Here is a 21,185-nt window from a genome sequence, read left to right on the forward strand (position 1 = left end):
AAACAGAGACATTTAATTATGAACTAAGTAACAGAAAGGGCTAAGTTTGCAATCAAGCATCCTAACATCAAAACCTAAAGAGAACAAGCGAGTCTCAGTTGCAAGCTGTTGAAAGCTAGGTGCATTCCCATGGTGAAAGGTCTTGCTTTTCTTGGCATCTGCCAGTGGTGACCTTGGTACTGGACTGTAAGAACCTTTGAGAAGCATGAGCCCAGGCAGTATCATCCTGGACTTTTAAAATGGGCTTTGATTTGCAGCAACACCAGATTAAGGAGGGCAGTGCTCCACTGCAGCTGACATTGGTGATTTAACTCTACTGCCTCTCAGCACCTTTAGAGACATGGCATGTGGGGCCAAAATTCAGGTTTCCTGAGGGCAGCTCGGCCAATCTCCTACCAGCCACCACACTGGCTGCCAAAGGCTAAAGGCCAGGAGGCCCCTTTCACCTTTGCTCCCAAAATTCCTTATGGTCACTCTGAAACCCAAACTATAGTCCTGGGCTTCACAAAAAAACTCTAGTCCTTCGTGCCTCCCTATACAAGGCCTCCCAGATCCCACCCTTCCTGCTCCACATGCCGTCCCCAACCTACTCGCAAGCTCCAGGTCCTCCCACCTCCCTCCAATCACTGTGTCCGGCCCAGCGGGCCGGAACATCGCCTGCCCGCTTCCAAGATGGCGGCAGGCACGCACCCCGTCAGCAGCGCGCCCCACCAGGGCAGGGCGGAAGAGGGGGCGATCTGGCCTCGGGGCGCCGCTGAGCGCATGCGCACCGCCCGGCGGCCGGGGCGGGGCGGGGCCGGGCGCAAGATGTCGGCGCAGGGGGACTGCGAGTTCTTGGTGAAGCGGGCCCGGGAGCTGGTGCCGGGGGACCTGTGGGCGGCCAAGGCCTGGCTCATCACGGCGCGGAGCCTGTACCCCGCCGACTTCAACATCCAGGTGAGCGCCGCCGGTGTCGCACCCGGTCGGTACCGGGGGTGCTGCGCGGCCTTGCTGCGGGCGCTGCCTGACTGACAGACGGCTCGGCCAATGGGGGCGGGGCCGTGCGTTGCCGCGGTGACGTAGCTAATAACAGTAATAAAAAATTTAGAATACCTCTACTACTTATGGTTTTTGTAACAGCTCGGGGTCTTTACATTGCATTTGACTGGCTACGGACCTTGATTTCTAAGTTTTCTAATTGTGTAAAGGTAAAGCCAGCGTGTTCGTAGAACTATGGAATGTTAAGGGTTGTAAGGGACACCCTAAAGGTCATCTAATCCCAACCCCCCTGCCGTGGGCAGGGACGCCTTCCACTAGACCAGGTTGCTCCAAGGCCCGTCCAAGCTGTCCTTGAACATTTCCAGTGTTGGGACATTCACAAGCTCCCAGGGCACCCTGTCCTAGTGTCTCACCACCCTCACAGTAAAGAATTGCTTCCTAATATCTAATGTAAATTTCCCCTCTTTGAATTTGTACCCATTACTCCTTGTACCCCTTACCTATCAGTATGGTTCCTGACAAAGAGTTCCTCTCTGGCTTCCCTGTAGGCCTCTTTCGGATATTGGAAGGTTGTTAATGTTAATAATTTTAATAATAAGTATATTATCTTACAGAAGTTTATGCCTAAATTAATGTGTGATTAGGTAGTCTAAACTAACTTCCTAATTTCTCCAGCAAATGTTGCAGTCTTTTAATTTTCTGTTGCTCAGTGCTGTAGCAAATTGAGGACAGTTTTTTCAGTGGAAGGACTAGTCTGATTCATAAAGTGTTCTAGAAAGGTAATGTTCTGTTCTTTCCTCTTGCAGTATGAGATGTACACTATTGAGAGGAATGCTGAAAGGACAGCGTCTGCAGGCAGGCTGCTCTATGACATGTAAGTAATCAGAGCTGGGACCTTACAATTATACCAGGTGCTCGTTTCTATAAATTGTCAGACTTTTCCAGAAATACAGTGTGAGTGTTCTTGAAAATCCATGTGGATTAATTAAGCAGAAAAGTTCTAATTAATTAAAAATAGACAGTAAAAAGGAAGGTTTTATTTTCTGTTTTGCCCATGCACATATTTTCATGGAAAGGTTTTGCCATGGAAGCTGATTTTGAGGTCACTGTGCATTCCTTGCCTCAAACTTTGTTACAGGTTTGTGAATTTTCCAGACCAACCTGCTGTATGGAGGGAGATCAGCGTAATTACATCAGCACTAAGGAATGACTCACAGGACAAGCAGACACAGTTTTTAAGAGGTAAGGATTCTCTGTCCTGAAGGAATCTAAAGATAAACCCTCTGGTTACATATCTAGTGTGGCAAGTAAGTGTCAGTCTTTTTAACTTTGCTTGTGGGCTGCAGGGTTTTTTTTTCTCAACTTGGCCTTAGAGACTTTGTTTGGTGTGTTAGGCTTAGGAAAATAAAGGGATATGACAAACTGATTCCCATTGCTTTGTCGCTGATATGGGTAGAGTGAGTCTGCCAAAACAACAAGCACTTAGAAAAGAGATTAAATAGGGAATAAGTGGAATGGGACTTGTGACTTGTCATCCCACAGGTTGCAGAGAACAGTGAATGATCATAAAGATGGGGTGAATTTGTATGTATGAAGTGAGGGTTATGAAAATGAACAGTGACCAGAAGGGCTTGGCCACTACTGCTGGCAGCCACAGGCAGTTTTATGCCTGTGCAAGATTTATGCCTGAAAAATTATAATCTACTGTTTGAATACATGCTTCAGAAACTCTAAGGATAAGCAGTGTGTAGCTCTGCATAAAGGCTATTCCAGTTAAGAAAACATTTGATTTTTCATGGGGTGTGTTTATTTTTCAGAGCAAATACATAAAACATACAGGGAGAATATGTTAGTTTCTTTTTTGTGTCTCACTGGAAGTTTAAATTGGAAAAAACTAAATTTTAATAATTAAAATATTAATTGTAGAAATGGAATGTAAGTCAAAAACAAATGAACAGTCTTGAAAAAGCATCTTGAAATGTTGAATACTTAAGTATTAGGATTTTAAGTATTCCACTCATTAGCAGTCTTACTTGTTAATTCAAGTTCTCTGCACCCGAATAAACACAGATAAATATTAATTTGGTCTTCTTTGAAAGAAACAGATTTTTTTTTTTAGTCATGGGTATTAAAAACAGAAAAAAACATAAATCCCTTTCACTCTGCATGGCAAAGTGCTGTTGACTTATCTTTTACCCTTTTTCAGTCAGCTTTTCAATTCAGACACAGCAAGCTAAATGTCTTAATTTTTTTTTTTTTTTTTTTAAGGATTATTTGAAACCCTTCCTGGTCGGGTCCAGTGTGAAATGTTACTGAAGGCAACAGAGCAGTGCTTTAACACACTAGAAAGGGCAGAAATGCTACTATTACTTCTGCGACGTTTCCCAGAGACTGTGGTGCAACACGGGGTAAGAGAAGAGAAGCTCATAGGAACTGTTCAGGATATTGACACTCTGCTTCTTGAGATTTTGCTGAAATGTGTTTTCCTTTGCCTCGTGAGGGGGTGACTCTTTTTATTCATGTTTAATTGTGGCTAATAGTTCAGATTGCTGTATCGTGAGGTTACCACCAGCAAGGAATTAGGCAGAAAACAAGTGGAAGCCGATAAAACAATCCTATGTTTTGTAAATGAAAGAATATCAGTTATGTATGACTGTCAACTGTCTGTGCATGTCTTTACTAATGTAGTCACATGGCACAGTTTTTCTCTTGTTCTTTTCTTGCTATCTTCTGGAGTTGCTTTTCACCTGTTATTAGGTATGGACAGTTTAACTATACCTTTGGAGACTTGCACATGCTAATCATGCATCTAATCATGCATCCACTGAATTACTGTTCAACCTCATTGAATTGCAGTTCAAAAAGTTTCTAGAACCACTGGTACAGTGTTTGATTTTCACCTCTGCTCGCACAGGTAGGCCTTGGAGAAACATTATTAGATGCTGAAAGTATTGAAGACCAAGAATCTCCAGTGAATTGTTTCAGAAAATTATTTGGTAAGGAAATACTAATGTTCTTGTTTTACTTTTTAGTATGGCAAGATTTTGAGATCAGTAAAACTACTTTCAAGATACTGCGATTAGAAAACCGCTTTAGTCAGAAGAGGCTCAGGCCACATTAGTCCAGGCTGACCATGTGGTACAAATTGGTATTGCAGTCTGTCATGTGAGGTTCTTTGTGGTGTATGGTCAGCCAGAGATGGAGGCTCACATTGCTGGTTGAGAAACCTTACCTAGGACAAATAGAATAAAAAGCCCCACAAACCTAAAGAATTTTTTGGTTTGTTTTCTATTTTAGTTTGTGATGTTCTTCCTCTGATAATTAATAATCCTGATGTACGACTTCCTGCCAGCTTGTTATATAAATATCTGAATAAAGCAGCGGAATTTTATATTAACTATGTAACTAGATCTACACAGACAGAAAGCCAATATCAAGGTAAGAATATTTTTACAAAATTAATTTTTCTTAGAATGTATTTTAGTAAAAAACGCATTATTTTTATGTAATGTAACATGTAGACAACGATTAATAGTAGAATTTGATGTTTCTTAGTTCTTTGATTCCAAAATACCCCTAGTGCTTCAACATATCTACTGAGAGGTAGGACGAAATGTCCAAGATGTCCTTATCCAGCCTAGCAGCTCCCTTGTATGGGGAGGCAGAAACGCCTACTACTGCCTGTTAGCCTTCTCAGTAAAGAATGGTTACCTTAAAAGCTCTGACATAATTTTTACATCTTCTTGAAAATTGATCAGTTTGTTTGATTTCTTTATGAAGAGAAAAATGTGCTGGTTTTCCTAGGTTCACAAGATTCCTCTGATATTATGTCTCCAAGCAAGCGCAGCTCTCAGAAATATGTAATAGATGGTCTCACAGAGAAGTCATCTCAGATTACAGATCCTTGGGAGAGGCTATTTAAAATATTGTCTGTGGTGGGAATGAGGTGTGAATGGCAAATGGATAAGGGAAGAAGGTAAGAAAAGTGTACTTTCCCAGGTATTTCTTCTCAAGGAGAATTTGGCTTTTTAATTCTGAAGGAGGTGCGTTGAAGAAGGATTTTAACACAAGAATTTTGTGTGAGTTCACAGCAGCTTTTCTTTCAAGACTGTACAATGTAAAGCAGAAATGTGGCTCTGGACAGCATTTTCAAATTAATCTCTAAACTGAATTTTTCATTATGAAAGTCATACATAAGAACTATAGTACTGTCAGGTGTCCTTTCCTATGTGCCTCAGCAAAGAGAAACATGGTAAATGTTCAGTGAAATTTTACTAGCATGTATTCCCAGCTTCCACTGACTTGAGGTGGGGGGATGTTCTCAGCAGAAACATTAAGATTTTGATATTCACTGTGCATTCTTTCCTTTAGTTTTGGAGTCTGTGTAGCATCCTGAATTCTTTTTGCCTCTCTTCCTCTCAGAAGTTTTGGTGACATTTTGCATCGAATGAAAGATCTCTGCAGATACATCAGTAACTTTGATAGTGATGCCCATGCTAAATATAAGAATCAAGTAGTGTATTCCACGATGTTGGTCTTCTTTAAAAATGCGTTTCAGTATGTCAGCAACATCCAACCATCGCTCTTTCAAGGTTAGTTTCTAATATTTCAACTTCTGTAACGAGTGCATTGTGATTTCATTGCTAATGTCTGAGAGATCTTTTCTCATTAGCCTTTTGAAACGGTCATCTTACAAAGTGATATTGTCATGGGTCTTGTTATAATTCTCTGAAGCCATTAATCTTACCAGGAGAAGTGTTTCATAACAACTGCTGTAGTGGATCAGACCAAAGATCAGTGTAACTATAGTGGCTTCAGCCTTGGCCAGCAGAAGTTGTCTAGCAGGGAGAAAAGTAACAGACCAGACATCATGAGAAACATTTCTAGGATTGATTCTTACTCTTCCATCAGCATCATGTTTCTTTCATTTTCTCCTCTGATTTTTTTTTCCAAGAAACTACTGGTGTTTCTCTGCTTTCCTTCAATCAAAATATTCTACAAAGGCTTCCATTAGATAACTGAAGATATTTTTGCATTGGGAACACACAACAAATTTATAATAAGAAAAATAAAAGCTGAATAGCAAAAGATTTCCTGAAATTAACAAGCTTCCAACTTGGCTTTCTTTGTATAGTTCAAGCATAATCTTCAAGGTGTGCTTTGCATATTAATCCTAACTTGCAATTAATTTGTAAATTGAACGTTTAGCGTATGAATGTTATCTGTGTATTTTCCTACCTACTCACATTTGCATTTGGGACATATCAGATTGCTTGGAACACCTTGAATTGTTTCTTCAGGGATTGATTGGACTTTTCAGAGGTGGCCCAGAAGCTGAGGGAAGTTCTTTAATCTCCAGTTTGTTAGAGCTTACTGAAATAAACAGCATCACAAATAGGAATTTTCAGCTCTTAATAATGTACATTTCCTGCTTTTTCACTCACTGACAGGGAATTCCTTGGAATGATAACAATTGTCACTGTAGGTAATTAGTACTTATTAACACTACAATTACAGATTCATGATAAAATTATAATTTTAATTCCATATGTTGTGATCATAAGTTTCATCACATTTTTCTGCATGGAGCAAATGATCATTTGACTGAGGAAGCAGTCAGTACAAAATGATGGGTTTTAAGCAGCTGTGCAGAATGTTGGGTAACCAGCTGAACAGTGTCAGTAGATAGCTAAGCTCAGAGGACAAATGACATGGTAACCTGTGTGCAAAGAACATGTAGTGACTTCAACAAATACAGGAACTAATGGAGTTGAGTTTTTTATTCTGTCTAGAGGAAAGAAGAGTAATGGTGGAGCAGGAAGATGCTTCAACTGTGCATGTAGTTCTAGCTGCTTGATTCTGAGTTGAGGAAGAAATGAAGAACTAGTGCAAATGTTCCTTTTTAAGTTGTACAATTAAGTATTTCAAAACTAGTGTTTTCAGATTGAACTACCAAAAAAAGAAAGTATTTTGATGTAGCAAAGTGCAGTCCCTTTGATGCAGTGTTTTTGGTATCCTCTGTCATTTCCTGACATCAGGAAAGTATTTCCGAGACATCTTTTACTCATTTCTGCTTTAGCATTAAAGTCCAGTGATATTCAGTGCCTTTCTTAGCCTTTCTATCATTAAAGTTTTTCCTCCTTCTCTTTGGAGGGTTTACTGTAGAAATGTAGAATCCTACATATTTTAAAAGCATAGTGGTGGGGAAAAATGCTGTCTCCTCCTTAATCTGTAGCTCTGAGATTAGATCTGTGACTTTATTCTCATGTGCCTGGATTTGCAAGAAACCTCTGGAGGGAAAACTTTTCAATGCATTTCTCTTACATAATTCATATCTGCTTTGCTGGAGACTTTATAAATGAATGAGGCAATTCACATCTCTCCTAACTTTCAGGCTGCCTGCAAGGCTTGGCAGGAGTTGCTGTTTGGGCTGATGCCTTTAGGGGTTTATTTACAACACTTTCTGCTACAGAACCGTTAAAAACTCTGTTAGCTTACATTCTAGAGCCTGGATAGACAGAAAAACACAACACTGCTCTTGGTATGGCTGTGTGACTTTCAGTACTGTAAGAGGTCTGCAGCCCCAGTCAAGGGTGAGATTAGGTTTTGGTTTCGTTTAGGACTGGAGGTTTTGGAATCTCTAGTGCGCTTAGGGTACTGAGAAGAGAACACTTCTTGGAAAGCAGAGCACTTAGGTAGCTTTAATTTAAATCAGTATGAGTAGAAGAAAACCCCATTCTTTTCTCCTCAGGTGTTAGAACTAGGCAGCTCTTGAGGTTCTAGCGAGGAGACTCTTCCAGCATCCCAGTTGTGGTACTTTCATATGTATTTCTCATGGATGCCGTCTTCTGGATTATGTCTTGGCTCTATTTTCAGTTTGCATAGGGTAGATTCCGATATAGTGGAATACATGATGGTACAGGAGAGGTGATTTCAATCTGTTGTAGCCTTTGTGTAGGGGACATTTTGATGGTGGTATTTAGTTTGGACCTAGTCAAAGGAGATAACCTCATTTTTAAAGTATACCAGGTTAGTTGTTTCTTCTAACATGAACTTCTGTTGTATAGGACTCCTTACACATCACTTTTGAGTAGATAGGAAACCTTCAGATAGGTTCTTTTATGTCAATAGATGAAGTAGATTGTCCTTCTACTAAACTCTCAAAATAGTTCTTTGCAGTTATGAATGAGGCCTTAGCCTCACAGCTTTCTGCAAATAGAAACAGAAGAAAAGCACAAACTGAAAATACTTGTCTGCACTACTATCTTATGGGACAGATTTCAAAAAGGGAAAAGAGATTAATGGATTTTCCTTTTCCTTTATATTTCTCTTTGTCTGAGCTTTCCACATCTATGTACAACTTGATTGCGCAAAAGGAGGAAATGTTTTTGGAAGGAAAGCTGTCTCAGTAGTGATCATGTACCAATGTTGTTTGAGATTAAGTATTGTTCCTATTTTATATTTAATGAAACTTTAGCACTGGGGTTTGAAATAACAGCTACCAGATCCCACGGAGTGTTCTGTGACACCGGTGAAAGTAAAAATTGTCTTCTGTGTTTCAAATTGAGGCTTCTGTAGAGACTATGGAGAGTGAAGATGAGCTCTGGCAGTCAATTAAAGGTTTAATTCTGTTTACTGAAATCACTGGGATCAAAGCTGACACTGAGTGATCCTACCAGGGAAATCTTGTCATAAAATATACTCATTTCTTCAAGGCATCAGTGCCTGTCAGCATATTGCTTTGGTTTCTCATGAGAATGTTTTGAGAATATTGCTGTGCTTTGCCATATTTGTGGCTGTTAACTTCAGAGCCATTTGCACTATTCTTCTATTGAATTATTATACTTACATAAAAGCAAATAATACTTGATGAGAGAACACCTGCTGCCTAAGTATATCTTGTGACAGCTCCATACCAAAAGGATTCAAAAATATTCTGAAGCTCTCAAGCAAACTCTCGTGATGTCTGACCTTTACCATAAGGCTGCTTTGAGGAAACCATAGCTTTACCAGCATAGTTTGAGCTTATGCAACTTAAGTGACTTTATTTCAGATTGTTTTCTCTAGTATTAGAGTCATTACTTGTGAAGGAAACAAAACCAGCTTGCTGTAGGCATGAGTCCTTTCAGATCAGTTTAGAGTAATTGTGAATTAATGTGTCTTTAAATCCAGGTCCAAATGCTCCAAACCAAACCCCACTGGTTCTTCTCGAGGATGTATCCAACGTCTATGGTGATACAGATATTGATCGTAACAAACACATACACAAAAAGAGGAAACTTGCTGAAGGAAGAGAAAAAACAATGGTAACTTTTCTAGACTTTTTAATTCATAGCAAGAATGGCATTGGTACTGGAATTCAGACAATACTGGTTTTGACATAGATGTAATAGACATATTTTTAGAGCTATGCTGGAATAGCTGTTTATGACCACAATTTTCAAAGAGAGTTTTTTTCTAAAGCCAGCGAGAATAAAACAATTTTTGCAGCAATTGCTGTAGACACATATGTACTGCTGTGAATATTTTAACTTGAAGGATTTCATCAGAGGCTGCAGAAACTCTTAGAAAGGTAGCTATAGCAGTCAGATGTTCTACAACTAAACTTCTGAAGTAATTGACTTTTCATGACTGGAACTGTCAGTATCTCTACCGCTTTAGTGGTAGAAAACCACTATTTTATAGAATTTCTCTGGTGGTAGAAGTGCACACACAAAAATTTCCTTTGCACTATGCCACTGTAGGCTTAAACTGAGTGATAAAGTTTAAAGTGTATGTACTTTAACAGATAATCTGTCTGAAGCTCAGTGATGGTACACCATGTTTAAGAGAATAAATTCACTTGGGATACTGCCTATCATACTGTGCCTCTGAGTCTCTTAGTAGCAAAACAGATTGGTCTTATATTAAAACAAGCTAAGCAAAAAATCACTTAAAGGCACTTATAGTAGGACCTTGGTATCTCTAATACATAATTGTTTTCTTGTGTTTAGTGGAACTTCTGTGGTTTTAAGAGTCCTTTGAAATAAGTATAAATTAAGAAGTTAATCTTTTTGTTTTAAAATTACTTTTAAGCAGAGCTCAGATGATGAGGATCCTTCTGGGAAGGCACGAAGTCGCCATATTACAGTAAACAAAGCAGATCTTGCAAACTCCATCGAAGTATTAGAGAGCTTCAAACTGGCAAGAGAAAGCTGGGAGCTGCTCTGTTCTCTGGAATCACTTGACAAAGGTAAGGCTAACTGCAGGCAGAGTTGCATTTATGCTTCATTGCTCTGCATAGAAGTAATTTTACTGTTGTTAAAATGGAATTCCTGTCAATTATGAATCCTTAAAATTGAAATTGCTTTGGGTCCTGAGTATTTTTGATAAAAGTTCCAGTAAGGAGCTTTATCAGTTGTGTTTCTGAATATTTTGTTCCTGTATTTCATTTCATTCTTGATGTAGCTTTGCTTATTCACTTCCACTTCTGTTGGAGCAGTTGTTTGGTAGTAGAGCTGATAATGCTGACTGAGGATGTGCTGCTAATGGCTGCCTTAGTTTATGCTTAAGAAGATGTGTGTTTACTCTGTCTCTTCCTTTCTCATAATATCTGGTATGATAATCTTGAAAAAAACTTCTAAAAAGCAGGGAAATAGTACCACCTAGCTGCTTTTAGGTTTGTTGGACACTATGAAGAGAAGTATAATCAAAATCTGAGTGTGTAGAAAGAGAGTATTCTATATTTGAAGGATTTCATACTCTTACTGTTTTGGTGGGGTTTTTTTCCAATTTTAAATTGAGCTTTTTTATATATAGAATTGATTTTTAACCCAAAGCTATGAAATCCTTTATTTTCTTTTTTTCTTCTCTAACCACTTATGCAGAGTTCACCAGAATTTGTTTGTCATGGAAGACAGAGAGCTGGCTTTGGTTAAGAATCTTTCTTACAGACATGATCATCTACCAGGTAAAAAAAAAATACAGTATAAACTAGGAAAAACAACACAATTGTGTTGCTCTTCCTTCTAGAGGTAGCTAGTTTGATTAGCAAGTTTGACTGCTTATAGTGTCTACTGATTTTATGCCTTAAAATATAACCCTTGTGGGGATGGAGCTACACTGCTTGTAACACAAGCTGTGTACCCTACTTAGGATATTCCTGTCCCAATAGCTGTTGTTTGAGTCCAGCTAGTTTTGGCATATGGAAAGGACCTCTCTCTCTCTCCCTCCATTTCTCTCTCTCTCTCTCTCTCTGTATATATATATAGTGTTATGGAAGAAAAGTGCATTTTATTAGTCTGTCAGTGCATTATATTGGAACACAATTAGAGAGAAGAATTTTCAAACAGCAAAAAATTTGAATATGTCTCAGTTAATATTTATCATTCTCCTGAAAAACTAGGCAGACTGTGCCTATTCCAGTACCACCCACAGAAGAAAGCTTGTTCTTTATTTTTCCTTTGGGGGTCTTTTATTTTTGCCTGTACTGTCTAAATAAAGAAACTGTTAACTCAAGGCTATGATTATTTGATTCAGTTACAAATATGATTTCGTAAACTGTTTTTTTAAAGCAGAATTCTGTTTATCTTGTCACTGCCCTGCAAATGATTGATCCATACTCCTGTACATAGCCCATCACTGGAGAGTGGTAGGCTAGGTTAAAATTTTGAAGGCTTATTACTCGGACACTCTGTTTTGAAAGCTTTCTGTAAGGGAATTTTTAGTTCTCTTTTTATACCTGTTGTATACAGAAGACCCTAACAGTATTGGTTTTATATCCTTTTTTAAAGGGGCAGTACAAAAAAGCAATCAGCAGCCTCCATCACTTGGCAGCTCTTCAGGGCTCTCATTCTCCACAGCAAATTACAGGACAAGGATCTCTAGAAAATCAGAGAGCACTAATCCAGTTAGCATCGTGCCACTTTGCCCTTGGAGAATATCGGGTATGTACAGCAGTCCACACACTGGTCCTTCATCATCTGGCCCTGTGGTTGCCACTTGTCTTCTTCCTTTGAATTTTCCTGCTTTCAAGAGGGTATCAAGCATAAACCAGGGTCTACTGAAAAATCCGTGCTTCAGAGGAAGAATTACACTTCCTGCCATATTAGCTGACTATCCATTAGCAACTCTCTTTTACATATATATAGTCTATTTGGTAGTTAAGATTTGAGAGTTTAGTTACAATTTTTCATAGCTACAAGTGTTTGAGTTGTCTGTAAATATAACCTTAAATTTGAATTCTTTAACTTTATTGAATCAGTTCTTAAAATTGAGGGGAAATTCTTAGATATAGGCTTCATATGGAAAGAAAAAGTAAAGAAACTTCTTTAATTGTCTTAGAAAGTAGTTATCAACTAACAATGTAAGAGACTCTAGATCAATATTATCTGACCTGACCTCTGAACTTGCTTTACTTTTGCAATACATATTTTGTGTTTTTTAATATTACAGCCATGCATGGTGGTCTGAGGTCAGTCAGTGTCAGCACTGATAATAAAGTCTATGTCTCTTAGGATCTAATATCATCCTACTGTTATTGGACAAGTGCTTTTGTTCCTTCCAGTTTAGTACTTTTTCACTGAAAATGTGATCATCTATCCCCAGACCTCCTACTGTCTCTAGGAAATAGCATGAAAAATTCATTGAATTTCTGTCATGCTGTCAGATTGCCATTTTCCTTTCTATTTTTACCATGAACAGAACAAGCTTTACAAAACTATTCTAAGAATACATTTGAAAACTTAATCCTTCAAAATAAAATAGGGTTTGATTGCAGTTTTTGATCTGACACCCTTGAAATGAAGAATGGCAATACATATTTTTTCACAATTAAAATTATATATGTAGGCTCTCAGAGATTGTTAAAGGACAGCTCAGTCTTTTTGCTTAGCCAAACTATGCTGTATATTAAGTCCATTCAAGTTCTAGCAGAGAATTTTCTGATTTTTTTTTTCTTTTGTGGTGTCTGAAATTTTTAATAATTATTAACATACCTGAATTTTAAGAACTTTAAATTTAGCATTATCATGTCCCTTCTTTTTATAGCAAACATGTGAAAAAGTGCTTGACCTCATGTGCTATATTTTACTTCCAATACAAGAAGGAGGTAAAGTGCAAGAGGAGCAACCTAAAGTCAAGTCTAAATTCAGGAAAGGTATGGAGTTGCTACTACCCTAAACTCAATGTCAGTTCATGTGTTTTGGTTGAGTATGTAATTATTCTCATTTTGTATTATGAAAACAGGAAGTTTTTTTATCCCTTCTTGTTTTGTATTGTGGTTTTCATGCTGGCACCTCTTAAAGTATATTGGTGACAGTCCTACCAGAGGAAAAGAGAAATGAAGAAAAAAAAATTAAAGGTTTAAGTTCAACTTTTGAATCATTCATTATTTACGTTCAAAGCTTTCTTCCCTACTTGAGATTGGCAATTGTAGATTTGTTCTGCTCCACTTGAATTTCTTTCAAACTGAGATAATCATGAGACCACTAAAGAACTGTTCTGTTGCAGGGTCTGACTTGAAGCTTTGGCCGTGTACCAGCAGAGCTATCATGCCTTACTGCCTTCATCTGTTGTTAGCTTGTTTCAAGGTAAGATAAGGTCGACTGGGGCTTCAAGTTCTTTCCTGCCTCTTTAAGGCCTGGTTTGCGTATCTGGGTTCCTGAAGCTGCATGGCCTTATCCCAGTGCTGTGACTAAGTGCAAAGGGCTGTGCCTCAAGTCCTTCTCACCTAAATGGGTTGGTGAACGATCTTTTTTTGGAGGGGGTAGTGGAGTGTTGATGGGGGACGGTTTGATTTCTCTAGTTTTGAGCAGAGCAGATAGAATTAATCTCAAAATTTTTGTCTCTGTTCAGACTTCCCTTTGTATAGGTCAGTGGAGAGAAATTGATATCCTAGCTGGAAATTTCCAACCTACTTTAGAAGTGTGTCATTTTGCCTTAATACATAATTTTTAAAGAACTTCTGTATTTGCACAGATGTAGGTGAGATGAATCCCATATATTTATAAAAGCAGCATGTGTTTCCTGATTGTCTCAATGCCATTTTTTCCCTGAAGCTCAGAGCTTTCACGGACAGCAGAGATGACATGGCGCTGGGCCACGTAGTTGTTCTGCTTCAGCATGAGTGGCCAAGGGGTGAGAACTTGTTCCTGAAAGCCATCAACAAAATCTGCCAACAAGGAAACTTCCAGTATGAGAATTTTTTCAACTATGTCACAAGTATCCTTTCTCTAACCAAGAATGTCACATCTTGTGCTGTAGCGTTGAAAAAGCTCTTAGGTAGTTTCAGTAGTAGCTCTTTCCCTGAATCATATTTTGTATTTATTTCCATATCATGAAAGCCTCTTACAAAAGGTCAAGCACACAACAGACTGTAAATATGCTTCCTGTCACCTGTTCTGGCACTTGAGAGTACTCTTAAGTACGTTGCCGTTGCACTTTGATTCAGAAAACCGGCAGCATAACCTGCAATGCAGAAAAAGGAAATAAAAACAATCAGGGAATTTGAAGAAATAAACTTTCTTTACCTCTGACTGTGGATATGAAGAAATGAAGAAAGAAAAGAAATTACCTGATGGTTTTGCACTTTAAAAAGCCATTTCTCATAAATTTGTGGAGGATTAGGAATACATGCCTGTTATCTTTGTCGCTTTTAAGAATGAGGTACTTCAATAGCTGTCCAGTTTGACTGTCCTTTCAGCAATGTGGCTTCAGATGTGAGGGATAAGAATGAACGTTCTCTATCATTGTTTCCCTACTCAAATCTTTAACGTTTTCCTCAGATATTGATATGTTGGAGGAATTTGCTTATTTAAGAACACAGGAAGGAGGGAAAATTCATCTGGAATTGCTGCCAAATCAAGCAATGTTGATCAAGTAAGGATAAAAAAGCATTTACTGTTTTCTTTGGAAAAAAAAAAGGGAGTATGTTCTGGTTGTCTTTGCTTTTATGTTATCTTCTGGATAGTTTGTCATGTCTTTGAGCTTAAATTTAAGGAGTTCAAATAAGGCCTTGAGTTTCTTTTTCTGACTCTCCTGCTGATCCGTGAATTCCTTTTGGGGGTTCTTCAACTTTAAACTTCTGCTTTTACAGAACTTTATTTCTGAGTGTGGCATTTGCTTTAGAATGATTCATAATGAAGTTATTACAGTAGTGCTCTTTCAACCAGACACTTGCACTTTACAGGAATTCTTTGAATAATTAGGCCTGCAAGGTGTTGTTACTAATTTGGCTGAACAGTAACACCGAACAGAAAGCACTATTCCTTGTAAACAAAGTTATGAAAGACCACGGAATGATGAAAAACTTTGGTATAAAACATAAATTAAATTACACTCCAGCTACACTCTAATAACCTTTCCGTTAGAACTAGCAGGTCATCTCTTGCCGTGTACTGAACAATCTTATTCTAGTTAGCTTATTATGAGATGCTAAAGGAAATTAATAATTTGGATTAACTTCCTAGGTGTTCTTACTTGTTCAGTCTTGACTCAGAACTATCTGCTGCAGGCTTTTGGTGGCAGAGTGTTTTGGAATATCCTGGTTGTTTATGAGAATATGATATTTTGCTTCATAAGAGGGGGACTGCTTAAAGTTTGTTGAAATTCCACTTTGAGTCAATGTATTCTGGCTATTCATTAACTAGAAATGGGCCGAAGTTTTCAAAATGGGAGCCTAACGTCGGACAACAGGATCCAAACTTGGATTAGTAAATAGATTTTTCGAGGTTCTAGGTAACCAGCATAAACATGAGATACCAAGTGTAATTAAAGAAAAGTAGAAATTCAAATGCTTACTTATGTGACAGAGAATTTTCTCTTTTAAGGTCTAGATTTTCAAACTCTTACCCTTGCTATATCTCACTGCTTGTAACCTGCTGTATGAAAACAAGCATCAGGATATGCTGCACCACATATCATGTTAAGTAATAAGCTTTGTCAGCAAGAGGGCTTAGCACTGAAGACTCTGCCTGGTAACTTCTCACCTGCTCTCTTGATTTCTTTGCAATAGTTCAGCGCTGTTTCCCTCAGCTCTGTTTGGATTGGCGTGGTAGCTGTTACTTTCTGTTCTGACCCCACCAGTCAGGAAGTAGGTAGCAAGAAGTTTCTAGCAAGACAGAATCTTTCTTTGACCTCCATTTGATCAGTGTTATGTTTCCTGAATGATGGAAATGCTTGTAGAAGGGCAGTCCATTTCTTTGTGCTTATTGAGCCAAAACAAATACCCTGTCCAGCTGGAAAAGCTGTGTATAGTGTCTTTTATGTGGGTCAGATGTGTAGGACTGGAAGCACTTCATCGGAGAGCTGATGGAAGGGATAGTTCAGGGCGTAGGCCACCGATCGGACATGACGTCTATCCCCTGGTACCGTAGATGTTTTTTTAGCTGGGCTGGCTGTGAGACCCAGGGGTGGTGTCACCCACCAGCGTTGACCTCGGCAGTCCTGGTTAGCTCACAGCTTCCCCCAGCTGGGGTTTTCAATAAAGTGTGCCAGCATAGCCCTCTTTCCTGGGACATGGTTGGTAGGTAGGCTCAGTGTCTGCAGACTGCTTACATCTTTCAAAACTATCACTAGTTCTGGTTGGATGAGCTGCTGCACCATGCTCCCAAGAATTAGCAGAGGCAGCTCAGATGCTATTCAGTCATTCTCGGAAAGACTCTGAGTTTGCCATCACAGGCCACACATTAAGCAGTTGTTCCTTTGTCTGATCTTTGCTCAGCATAAATGTAGCAGTCATGCATCTCAGGTGATGGAAAATGTATTTCAGATATTGTATGTCTTTTGCAGGGACTTTTTTTTTTTTTTTTTGATGACTTATAGGACATTTCTCCCCTGTTGAATTCCATATTCTTCTTCCAGTACTTCTTTCTAAGTACCTTGTACTTCATAGGAAATTATATTCATTTTTCTGAAACCAGCAAAGCAAACTGCAGTGTGGTTTTAAAAAGCTGAAGTAAGATCTTGGTAGCCTGCAGACTTACAGTTGGGTTCTGCAAAATATATATACAGCTCGTATGCTTTCCCTTTGCTTGCATTCATTGTAGGAATAGGAAGGTCCATGGCTTTGGGTTTAACTGGTGATATTGCCAACTCATTCTGTTTGTAATGTCAACAAGATTTGTTCAATGACCTTTGAATTGAGCACCACTAAGTGCTTTTGAACTCCCTCTAGACAAGCCAAATTTCATAGTTTTACTGATTATACATGTCAGTAGTGGCAGTGTTAGCTGGTGAGGTTAAAGAGAAAAAGAACAATATGCAAGAAGTTGCTGCTTATTACCTTGCTTCTCTGTTTGATAAAACTTACTCTAATTAATCTAATAGTAGCCTATCAAACTGCATAAACTTCATCTGAAAGCTGAGTGTTCTGCCTGTACTCCATTCCCATCACATCTGTCCTTGGGGACAGAGAAGGAAAAGCTCAGTTGGTTTGAAGTGAAACGAAGTATCTTGAAAAAGTAATTTTTATTCTGATTGTGCACATGGGTACATATAGTTCTCACTGCAGATCTTGCAAACAGTAGTGAACACGAAGTTGCACAGAATCCCTTTTGCAAACATCTGCCACTCTGAGACCAATAGCATCTTGCTGGTCCTTTGTATTATCTGTTCCCCGTGTCCATTTTTGCAAGTACTGGACTCATTCATGCCAAGAACTCTTGAAAAATTATCTCATTTTATTGAATAATTTTTGTGAATATTTTATTTCAGGTTATTGTAGCCATATTAGAGTGTTAAGTGTCCCATCTTCATTTGACTTTTATAAGCATAGCTCTCCATCCATATCTGTTAATAAATTATAAATACAATGAAAATGCCCATCTGTGAGATCTGAAGGTAAGCACCTAACTCAGTATTATAGCTATGTAAGTGTGAGTTTTGTCTCTCTGCTCCCTTCTTAGCATCTATGGGGGTGGATGATGCACTCAGTAGTCAGGTGCCTAATAAGATTTAGGTGACATTTTGAAAGACTTAGGTTAAGAAACTAGACCTGTACACTTTATACCAAATTTCTCATTTCTCTTTTTCTTAGGTGGGGCATTGGATTTGCTCTAGGTTGGACATGTTATATTGTTATAGATAACACATAAAGATAAGAACTTCAGGGAGGGGACAAACTGTCTTTCAGCTGAGACACCTTTTGGGGGTCAGTTCATGTGGCCCTGGTCATAAATAGGAGGTTGCTCTGAGCAGGTATTTGTGCTCTGACGTTGTGCCATCCTCTAACAGCCATTTTTTTATGCAGTTTGAATTTTTAAAGGTGAAAAAGGCCATCTGTGGGCTAATGAGAAGATACTTAGGCAACCTTTAACAAACACCGTCATGTACTCAACTTGGCCGATACCCTCTGTGCATGCACTCGGCTTGGGCTCAGCAGCAAACCCCTTTACTCCAAGTTGTGATCTCTCCAAGATTGCTGACATGCTCTTGGCAGGTCTGGAGGGAAGCTCTGGTATCTGCAGTGCTCCTCTGATTAAATCTTTTCTGGCTGACATGCTTCCTGGGAAGAGCTATGACAGTTCATCCTAGTACTACTGTGTATTGTTTTGCACCTGCTGCTGTCCTTTTCCCCCAGTGTAACTCCAAAAATATGTGTATGTATTCAGACCACAGTTGTAGAACAGCCTTGCAATGAAATCTGGGGATATTTGCATGTTCAATGCTGTTAGGGTCCTGCACCCCTTTGGCTGCTCGGTGATCATATTGCTATGTGAGCTCACCCTAGTTTTTTTGTTGCTCCTTTTTCTGGAGAGTTGTTTTGCACCGGAGGGGGAGTTGGTGTGTGGGTGTTTGAATGCTGCTATTTGCTGTTTTTTAAAGGACTTCTAGCCCTCCCATGGGGTTACTGCAGCAGGAATTCATACCTGTGCTACAGCCCAGCATACAGACTGCTGACAGGTACCAAGTGGAAAAACCCCGCTCATAGTGTGCTGTGTTTTGTCAACATGTTTTACTGCCCATGGTTTTCAGCAATTTGTTACTTAATATTTATCTTTTTTTTTCCCTTCATTTGTGCCTACATTGCCTGGCAAACCATGTTGTTCTATTATAACATTTATTTTTCTTTTTCCCATAAGTTGCCAGTATCCGTGTCCTTTCAATTTAATAATCACTACTGATTTTAAAACAATAATGTAGAAATACTCCAAAATTATACTGATGTTCGATCATATATTAGCCAGAGTATAGCCCTTCCTTCTCAAGATACTGGTTACTGGATCCATTTGTAGCTACTTTTCCTTATTTAGGTTGTTCTGAATTCTCTTTTCTGTTTTCCAGCTATAACATGACACCCATCTTCCAAAGCGCCGCTGGCCCGCTCAGTAGCTGTAGGTTGCATATTCTGCTTTAGGTTGTAAGTGACCATAGCACTTGGCTGCCAGCAACGTTTAAAACAGTAAGGACTGAAAACAGGGCTTATCCCATAACCTCTGAATATGCTGGAGTGTTTTCAGTGTGGTTTTGCTTCACTTAGCCTAGCTCATTAAGGAATTGCCCAATAAGCTCCAGGCTAGTCTCCTCTTTGCCTTTTTCATGTGTTGCAGAAGTCTCCACTGTTTTGGCAGAGAAGTCTCTTCTCAAATGCCAGACTTGCTTATTTAAGTGGAAGTTGGGTGGTATAGTTGGTGAGAGTAATTCTGAGATTTTTCCCTTTCTCATTTCCAGCATCTCTGGATTTGCATAGATGCCGTCACCCTTTATTTTTTATTTTCTTTTGTCTTTCAGAGTGCTTGCTGGGTTTGGACCAGCTCTTCCCTTCTTACCTATGACTCAGGACTTGTCTCAGCATTAGCATTATGCTTTTCTCTCTGAATTAATTTATCATTTTCCTTTACTAGTGTTAGGGCTCTCTTTCCAGGGCATATCTTTATTTCCCCTTCCCGAGTAGGGCTTGCAGGTAGATTTTACAATGTCTTGATCTTACTTGTCCAGTTCTGGACCAGTGCAAGTGAAGTGTAGTGCTTTGGTGCTGCAGAACATTGTTTTAAGGACAAAATTTAGGTGTTGAGTGCTACAGGCCAGTGCGAGGACAAAGGGCTGTTCAGATGAACGGCCTTTAACAGGGCAGTATCCCATGAGTTTCCCCAGCCAGCATTGCTTTAGCTTGCTCAGTTTTGTTCTGTTTAAAAACAAGTCCTGAACTTCTGCTCAGAATAAATGTAATCCCGGCCTGGTGTCTAGAACCTCCATAAGAGCTGGCTTCTACTGATGCAGACTCACAGCCTGTCTTGATTTGGGTTTTATGAAATGTTCACTATGCCTTTCGTTAGTCAAAGCATTATCAGTGCCCCCAGGATTATATAGCTCCTTCCTGCACTTTGATACTGGTAGAAGATGCCCTCTGCTCTTCATGGTGGCACCCTTTCTCCAGAGAAAGCAAGTTCATCTTGCCACTCTTCTTTCAACCCCAACCATTTAAAGAAGTGATTCCAAGGAAAAAGCGGCCTGGACAGCAAAAGTAGAGAAAAAAAATATTCCTTTCCCAAGCAAGGAAAACTCTGTACTTGCTCAGTTGAGAGAATAGATTTTCGTGTTAGCCAAAAGAGCGACATTATTTCCTCCCCAACAGTTGTAGTAAAAGCAGTGAGAACATAGACTTTTAATGGAACTTCTAACTGTTAAACAAATTGTAAGCTACTAAACACATGATTTTTAAAAAATAGCATAGCACGGGCTATTTGACTCTCATTATTTGACTCTCATTATATAAACTCAGATATGGACAATAAATATATAATAAGTGACATGCAGTACCCTTTAAATTACTGTAATCCACTAAATAACGATTATTTTATTTTGTCTGTCTCTCTTTCCTTCATGGCTTAAGGCATCATACAGTTACCCGGGGTATAACGAAAGGAGTGAAGGAAGATTTCCGCCTGGCCATGGAGCGCCAGGTCTCGCGCTGTGGGGAAAATCTCATGGTGGTCTTGCATAGGTTCTGCATTAATGAGAAAATACTGCTGCTTCAAACTCTTGCTTGAATGAACTGGATCATGATGCCATTTCTTTATGGAGACAGAGGAAGGCTCTTAATTGTATGAACAAGCAGCATGGCAGTGGAAAATCACTTGTTCAGAGTCAAAGAAGTTCCCTATGAGTTACAGGTTCTGCAGTACACAAACACTACCCAGAGTTTGTTCGCTGCTTAGTTTTTTATGTGGGTAGATCAAACTTTATAAATAAAACTTTTTTTAAGAAGTCTTCTGTAATATTCTATTTGT

General features: G+C 39.1%; 1 protein-coding gene across 4 annotated transcripts; it reads left to right on the forward strand.

Annotated features, from left to right (window-relative positions):
- The first annotated feature begins 779 nt into the window (after nt 1-779).
- On the forward strand, nt 780-21,165 carry INTS10 (integrator complex subunit 10). Of its 4 annotated transcripts, none has more exons than XM_032685487.1 (18): nt 780-936; nt 1,785-1,852; nt 2,117-2,220; nt 3,247-3,386; nt 3,893-3,974; nt 4,276-4,416; nt 4,783-4,954; nt 5,401-5,570; nt 9,151-9,284; nt 10,057-10,210; nt 10,845-10,927; nt 11,751-11,903; nt 13,006-13,114; nt 13,468-13,547; nt 14,016-14,178; nt 14,742-14,835; nt 18,781-18,858; nt 20,789-21,155. In XM_032685487.1, exons 1-18 carry the CDS (start codon nt 808-810, stop codon nt 20,943-20,945), a joined length of 2,211 nt encoding a protein of 736 aa, XP_032541378.1. In that variant the 5' UTR covers nt 780-807; the 3' UTR covers nt 20,946-21,155. The 4 variants fall into 4 exon arrangements, with proteins under 4 accessions (XP_032541378.1, XP_032541381.1, XP_032541377.1 ...); XM_032685486.1 differs by having other exon boundaries at nt 787-936; nt 10,054-10,210; XM_032685490.1 differs by lacking the exon at nt 18,781-18,858 and having other exon boundaries at nt 782-936; nt 20,789-21,165.
- Nucleotides 21,166-21,185: the final 20 nt, after the last annotated feature.

The sequence above is a fragment of the Chiroxiphia lanceolata genome, chromosome 4 (genome assembly GCF_009829145.1).
Source record: "Chiroxiphia lanceolata isolate bChiLan1 chromosome 4, bChiLan1.pri, whole genome shotgun sequence".
NCBI classification, from domain to species: Eukaryota; Metazoa; Chordata; class Aves; order Passeriformes; family Pipridae; genus Chiroxiphia; species Chiroxiphia lanceolata.